Below are 7705 nucleotides of genomic sequence, written 5' to 3' on the forward strand. Positions count from 1 at the left end.
AGGCTTCTGGAGCCGCGCCCGTTGCGCTGCTTTGGATGCATGGGTATCGGGCACACTCGCCCGACCTGTCCGACGGCGGTAGACCGTAGCAGACTCTGCTACAGGTGCGGCCTCGAGGGGCACTTGGCCCGCACATGCACTAAGGCGCCGAATTGCGCGGTCTGTGCCGCTTCCGGCAGACCGGCGTCGCATGTGATGGGGGGACGGAATTGCCGTCCCCCTAAAGCCAATCGGAAAGTGGCCGCGAAAGTGGCCACTCCCGCTCAAAGGAGAGAAAGCCGTCAGGCAACTGAGGAGGCTGCGCCAATGTCTCCTTAGCGTGTGGGAGTGGGGGTTAAACCCCCCACTTGCCGGGCTGGCGGGCGACAGATAAAGGGGTATCTGTCGTCCGCACTAGTCGGCCCAGAGGAGGAAGACGCACTTCTTGTGTTCGAGTGCGTCTTTCGGAGAGCTGCGAAACTCTCCGCGACGGGCCCGCAAGGGCAAGCGCCGGCGGGATTGCGAAAGAACAATGTGTCCTTGTGATCCCGCCACATTGGCGTACGGCAGAACACACGTGGCGGTTTTTATTCAGTAAGAGTCTGACTCCCCTCGGTGTCCCCGCGCCGAGGGTGTCCATGAAGGATTTTCCCCCACGTAAAAAAAAAAAAAAAAAAAAAAAGGTTAGGTTGGGTTAGGTTAGGTTGGGTTAGGTTAGGTTAGGTTAGGTTCCCAGGCCTTTGGAACCCAGGCCCCAGACTTAGGTCTGGGACCTGGGCTCCAAGGGGAGGAGTTGCTGGACTTCTACTGGGCGCGTCCCCCGGGTGGCGGATAGGGGAGTGCTGCCTGCGGTTTCACGACTGCGGGCGGTAGGGGTCTTCTTCGGATCCCCGCGGACCAAAACCAGACGATGCGCTCCGGGTCCCGCTCTGGTCTAGCACTGGGGTGGTCCCGCGAGCGGGGGTGTGTTGGCGCGGAGGCGCGGCGGTGTGAGTGGCGCTGAGACGGCGCGGTGACGTGGGGGTCGGTTTTTCCTTCCCCCACGCGGAGGACGGGGTGGGCGGGTTCGCTCGCCCGCCCTAAGGCGTGCGAGGGCGCTTTCTCGCGCCGAGGCTGCGGTCGGCTGGAGGGCCTAGACTGCGGCCACCCTGGCCTTTGTCGGCTTCGTCGGGCTGACATTGTCCGCCCCGGGCTAGGTGCCTGGTGTCGCGCAACGCCGGGCTAGGCCTGGGACGCTGGGGCGGCGCGGGATTGTACCCACAGGCGCAATGCGGGCGGGGGGTGTCCCCCTGCCCGCGGGGGGGGCCACGCGGGCGATGGGTCGGGGGATTCGTCGTCCGACTTGCACGGTCCCCCCAAGGAGGGGAGGGCGTGCTTCGTGTTCGAGTGCGTCCTCCGAGGTGCTTTGCACCGCGGTGGGCCCGAAAGGGCAGGCGCCGGCGGGGTTGCGAAAGAGCTGAACAGCGTCCTTGTGACCCCGCCACATTGGCGTACGGCAGAACACACGTGGTGGTTTTTATTCAGTAAGAGTCTGAATCCCCTCCGAGCCCCCCCTACCGGCGGGTGTCCATGACGGATTTTCCCCACGTTAAAAAAAAAAAAAAAAAAAAGGTTAGGTTAGGTTCCCAGCCCAGCCCAGGCCTTTGGAGCCCAGGCCCCAGACTCAGGTCTGGGACCTGGGCTCCAAGGGGAGGAGTTGCTGGACTTCTACTGGGCGCGTCCCCCGGGTGGCGGATTGGGGAGTGCCGCCTGCGGTTTCACGACTGCGGGCGGTAGGGGTCTTCGGACCCCCGCGGACCAAAACCAGACGAGGCGCTCCGGGTCCCGCTCTGGTCTAGTACTGGGGTGGTCCTGCGAGCGCGGGTGTGTTGGCGCGGAGGCGCGGCGGTGTGTGTGGCGCTGAGACGGCGCGGTGACGTGGGGGTCGGTCTTTCCTTCCCCCACGCGGAGGACGGGGTGGGCGGGTTCGCTCGCCCGCCCTAAGGCGTGCGAGGGCGCTTTCTCGCGCCGAGGCTGCGGTCGGCTGGAGGGCCTTGACTGCGGCCACCCTGGCCTTTGTCGGCTTCGTCGGGCTGACATTGTCCGCCTCGGGCTGGGTGCCTGGTGTCCCGCAACGCTGGGCTAGGCCTGGGGCGCCGGGGCGGCGCGGGATTGTACCCACAGGCGCAATGCGGGCGGGGGGTGTCCCTCTGCCCGCGGGGGGGGCTACGCGGGCGATGGGTCGGGGGATTCGTCGTCCGACTTGCACGGTCCCCCCAAGGAGGGGAGGGCGCGCTTCGTGTTCGAGTGCGTCCTCCGAGGTGCTTTGCACCGCGGTGGGCCCGAAAGGGCAAGCGCCGGCGGGGTTGCGAAAGAGCTAACAGCGTCCTTGTGACCCCGCCACATTGGCGTGCGGCAGAACACACGTGGCGGTTTTTATTCAGTAAGAGTCTGAATCCCCTCCGAGCCCCCCCTACCGGAGGGTGTCCATGACGGATTTTCCCCACGTAAAAAAAAAAAAAAAAAAAAAAAAAAGGTTCCCAGCCCAGGCCTGTGGAGCCCAGGCCCCAGACTTAGGTCTGGGACCTGGGCTCCAAGGGGAGGAGTTGCTGGACTTCTACTGGGCGCGTCCCCCGGGTGGCGGATAGGGGAAGCCGCCTGCGGTTTCACGACTGCGGGCGGTAGGGGTCTTCGGATCCCCGCGGACCAAAACCAGACGATGCGCTCCGGGTCCCGCTCTGGTCTAGTACTGGGGTGGTCCTGCGAGCGCGGGTGTGTTGGCGCGGAGGCGCGGCGGTGCGTGTGGCGCTGAGACGGCGCGGTGACGTGGGGGTCGGACTTTCCTTCCCCCACGCGGAGGACGGGGTGGGCGGGTTCGCTCGCCCGCCCTAAGGCGTGCGAGGGCGCTCTCTCGCGCCGAGGCTGCGGTCGGCTGGAGGGACTAGACTGCGGCCACCCTGGCCTTTGTCGGCTTCGTCGGGCTGACATTGTCCGCCCCGGGCTAGGTGCCTGGTGTCCCACAACGCCGGGCTAGGCCTGGGGTGCCGGGGCGGCGTGGGATTGTACCCACCGGCGCAATGCGGGCGGGGGGTGTCCCCCTGCCCGCGGGGGGGGCCACGCGGGCGATGGGTCGGGGGATTCGTCGTCCGACTTGCACGGTCCCCCCAAGGAGGGGAGGGCGCGCTTCGTGTTCGAGTGCGCCCTCCGAGGTGCTTTGCACCGCGGTGGGCCCGAAAGGGCAAGCGCCGGCGGGGTTGCGAAAGAGCTAACAGCGTCCTTGTGACCCCGCCACATTGGCGTACGGCAGAACACACGTGGCGGTTTTTATTCAGTAAGAGTCTGAATCCCCTCCGAGCCCCCCCTACCGGAGGGTGTCCATGACGGATTTTCCCCACGTTAAAAAAAAAAAAAAAAAAGGTTAGGTTCCCAGGCCCCAGACTTAGGTCTGGGAGGAGTTCCTGGACTTCTACCTGGGCGCGTCCCCCGTTTGGCGGATAGGGGAGTGCCGCCTGCGTTGCCGCGATGCGCAGGCAGTAGGGGTCTTCGGACCCCCGCGGACCAAAACCAGGGGGTAGGGCGCGAAAGCGCATCGGAGTGCCGGGGCGCTCCGGGAGGTGGACGGGGTGGGCGGGTTCGCTCGCTCGCCCTGAGGCGCTGAGGCGCGGGGTGCTGGCCGGGTTGTGCTGGCTCCCTGGAGCTTGCTCGGTTGCTGGTGCAACCCGGCGGACGTGTTGCGTGAGAGTCGGGCTGTGCTGACTCCCTGGAGCTTTGGCTCGGTTGTCGGTGCAGTTCGGCGGAGCCGTAGGGTGGTTGCCGGGTCGCGCTGGGCTCCCTGGAGCTTGCTCGGTTGTTCGGTGCGATCCTGGCGTTGGAGGTGGGGCTTTTCGCCTAGCCGGGAGGGACAGGGCGGGTGGGTCCGGGCGGTCTGGCTCGCTCGTCCTGTGGCGCTGGGGCGCGGTGTGCTGGCCGGGTTGTGCTGGCTCCCTTGAGCTTGCTCGGTTGCTGGTGCAATCCGGCGGACCAGTTGCGGGAGGGCCGGGCTGTGCTGGCTCCCTTGAGCTTTTGCTCGGTTGTCGGTGCGGTCTGGCGGACCCGTGGGGTAGTTGCGGGTTCGAGCTTGGCTCACTCGCTGGGGTGGCACTGCGATGCGGTGCGGGGAGAGGAGGACGGGTCGAGCGAGCGAACTCGATGTAACGACGAGTTCGCTCGCTCGCCCCGTGGCGCGCATGCGCGCGGGTAGGTGCACTCCGGGTACTGCTCTGACTCGAGCCCAGAGCGGACTTGTGAGTGCAGGCGCCGTGAGGGCGCGGAGACGTGGGGGTTGGTTTTACCTTCCCCTGCGCTGGGAACGAGGTGGGTGGGCTCGCTTGCCCGCCTCGGGGGGGGTGGTGCTCAGGCGCTTTCCCTTGCGCCGTCCCGGCCTGTGTTGACTCGCGTTGGCACTGTCCGGGCGGTGCGGGGCAGCCTGAGCGCCAGGCAGAGGGTGGTCGGGTTTTCGGCCAACTTCTGCCCGGGTTGGTGCGCGCGGTGCCACCGCGTGCCACCCACTAGGAACGGGATGGGCCCGCAAGGGCAACGCCGCCGGAGTTTGCAGAAGAATTTTCTTGATTCCTGCGACTTCGGCAATGGCGAGGGAGTGGCGCCGCTGGTTTTTACTGAGTAGTCTGGCTTGCCGGGAGTCTCAGACTTCCGTCGCCTTCGGGTGGCGGGGGTGCGTAAATGCATTTTCCAGCGTAAAAAAAAAAAAAAAAAAAAAGGTTAGGTTAGGTTAGGTTAGGTTAGGTTAGGTTAGGTTAGGTTAGGTTAGGTTAGGTTAGGTTAGGTTAGGTTAGGTTAGGTTAGGTTTGCCCCCCAGGGGGTGCTTGTCGGTGACCTCCTCGTGGTGCACCCTGGGCAACGGGACGGGCAGCAGTATCACAATCGCGGCACTGCTGCCCGTCGCGGCTGACGACCGACGCGTGTGGGGATGCATTCCGGCGCTCTACATTAGAGTTGTCCCGTGAGCGCATCAGGTGGCACAGCGCTCGCGCACTGTGTCACCACGGGAGGGTGGATGGGTTCGGCGTGCGCTTACCCCGCCGTCGGACAGAGTGGGCAGGAGTCCTGTTCGCTCACCGTCCTATTATCGTAATCCCGTTTGTGGTGTCGTGGTCATGTCTCGCGGCCACGAACGGGACCGAGGGTCTTGCCTTAACCGGCCGGACCGCGAGGAAGAAAACCTCTATAAAAAATTACCCCGAATCCCAAGCGGCGACGCAGCGCGAGGGGATGCATGGCTGATGGGTAGTTCAGTCACTACTGCGATCCCCTGCTCTGTAGCCCCGCCGAGGCCAGAGTGGGGTTACGCGAGGCTTGCCCAGGTACAGGGGGTGTTACCTCGGGCTGACCACCCTTTCCCCCATACTCGTGGGAACAGTTATGGAATTTCAAAAATCAACAATTTTAAATGATGATGGTGTGGAGATTGACGAGAGGCCCGAGAAGGGCGGAGTAGAGGAGAGGCCCGAGAAGGGTGCAGTTGTTTCGGATGGAGAGTTGTCTGACGTCGGCATGAGGTCGCGATCACCGTGCGACTCCGACTCGTCTCGCGCTCGGCTCTGGAAGCGGAAGCGCGATAGGGAAGAAGACACGTCAGATGACACTGATGATAAGTCCGCGGCAGGAAAGTGTCACACGGCGCGCAGGGGTCGTGGTCGACCGCCCACGACAGGGCAATATGTTGGCCTCGCCAAGGCCAAGGCCGACTACCTCAAGCAGTGCGAGAGGGAGCTCGAGCTTGAGGCCGAAAGCGAGGCCATTGAGATCTCAAAGAGAGTGAGAGCTTCGCGATCCAACATAATTTCGGAAGGTGGGACGGTGTCGGGGGAATGCTCGATCATTGATCTACACAGGAAGGCCCAAGAATACGTCGAGGCCATTCTTACTGTCACTAAGATATCAAAGAACCTCAAAGGGACGAGCAAGAAAGCTCTGAATGAGTCCGCCGAGGGTATAGGCGAAGTACTCGGCGCCCTATACCACCGAACGACGAATGACGAGGTCAGGCAGCTGCGGGAGGCCAACGAGCGCCTAGAAGCGGAGAACGTACAGCTCCGCTCGGAGATCTCCGAGCTGCGACAGAGTGTAGCCGACATCAGGCGTGAGCTGGGCTCGACGTCCACTCCAGCCCCTCCCGCGAATGAAAACGGACTGATCGACCGCATAATGGCGGGGGTGGGCGCCATGCTCGACTCCCGCCTGGCGAAGCTGGAGGAGTCTGGCAGACTCCTGCCTGAAGCGTCTGAAGTGCGAAAAGGACCACCGGCGGCTTCGAAGAAGATCGCAACGTCGCCGCCGCAGACAGGGGTCACAACGCTGACTCCGCCAGCGAACCCGGCCCCAAAGTCTGCAAGTCAGTCTGCCAAGAAGAAGAAAAAGAAGAAGAAGGCGGGTGCGGCTACCCAAGTCGCCGCGCCCAACGAGCCTCGCCCCCTACCACCTGCTCCGGCCGCTCTGACGGAGGGGTGGAATGTGGTGGCGAGGAAAGGAAGAAAGGCGGGGCCGCCCAAAAACCAGCCCCAGCCCCAGAACAAAGGTGCGCCGGCTAAAAAGCCAAAAACGCCGAAGCTGCGATTGCCGCGATCGGCGGCGGTGCAGCTGACGCTGTTGCCGGGCAGCACGAGGACCTACGCGGAAGTCCTCGGTGCCATAAAGGCTGACGGCCTTATAGCGAGCATGGGCGTCGAGACTCGCTATAGGGTCTCTCAGACCGGCGCGCGAAGGTTCGAGCTGCCCGGCACCGGCAATAAGGAGAAGGCCGAGGAGCTAGCCCGGCGCATCAAGGCGGTCGTCGGCGAGGACGTGGCGGTCACCCGCCCGGAGAAGTGCGCCGACCTGCGGGTGGCCGGGTTAGACGACTCGGTCACTCCCCAGGAGCTGGCCGGCGTGATCGCCAAGGCGGGAGGATGCGCCGAGGAATCGATAAAAGTGGGCGAAGTACGGCAAAACTTCGCCGGCATAGGGACAGCGTGGGTTCGCCTGCCAGTAGAGGCGGCGAAGAAAGTGGTCGACGGGCGCCGCCTACTCGTCGGGTTCGTGTCGGCGAGTGTGACCCTGTTGAAGACGAGACCGCAACAATGCTATCGCTGCCACGAGGTTGGGCACGTGGCAGCGAAGTGTGACAAGGGAGTGGACCGCAGCGGCCAGTGCTACCGCTGCGGCAAGGAGGGGCACATTCGCCGGCAATGTACTGCCGAAGCTTGCTGTCCCATATGCCAGGCGGAGAAAAAACCGGCTGGGCACAGCCTAGTTGCGTGCCCTCGCAATAAAGCGGGAAGGAGGAAGAAGGCGGCGACCAAAAATAAAACCCGCGCGCCGCCTGCCAACAGAGCTGGGGAGGTGACAATGGACACCCAATCATAGTAATGGCGCTTAAGGTGCTCCAAGCCAACCTGAACCACTGTGCCAGGGCCCAGGACCTCCTCGTCCAGAGCCTGGTACAGTGGTCCGTGCGGGCGGCGGTGGTGGCCGAGCCGTACTCGGTCCCGCCGAGGGATAACTGGATCGGCGATAACGATGGCGTGGTGGCCATCGTGACCCAGGTCGCCGCGGGCGCCCCGCCCTTTACGAACATTGTGAGGGGCTCGGGTTGCGTCGCGGCACTGCTGGGGGAGGTGGCCATCGTCGGGGCATATTTTTCCCCGAACAAGTCGGTCGCCGAGTTCGAGGCGTTTCTCGACGGGACCGAGTCGATCATGCGTAGGTTTTA

At 64.1% G+C, this 7705-nt stretch overlaps 1 protein-coding gene across 1 annotated transcript; it reads left to right on the forward strand.

The window, feature by feature from the left end:
• Positions 1-5508: 5508 nt before the first annotated feature.
• Positions 5509-7359, forward strand: LOC123668932. Its single transcript, XM_045602623.1, has one exon. The coding sequence runs from the start codon at positions 5509-5511 to the stop codon at positions 7357-7359; it is 1851 nt and encodes a 616-aa protein (XP_045458579.1).
• Positions 7360-7705: the final 346 nt, after the last annotated feature.

This window comes from Melitaea cinxia, chromosome Z (assembly GCF_905220565.1).
Source record: "Melitaea cinxia chromosome Z, ilMelCinx1.1, whole genome shotgun sequence".
Taxonomy (NCBI): domain Eukaryota; kingdom Metazoa; phylum Arthropoda; class Insecta; order Lepidoptera; family Nymphalidae; genus Melitaea; species Melitaea cinxia.

Bases quoted from the DNA above. Each gene is read 5' to 3' on its own strand.
- LOC123668932 (XM_045602623.1), top strand. From the start codon at position 5,509: ATGAGGTCGCGATCACCGTGCGACTCCGACTCGTCTCGCGCTCGGCTC.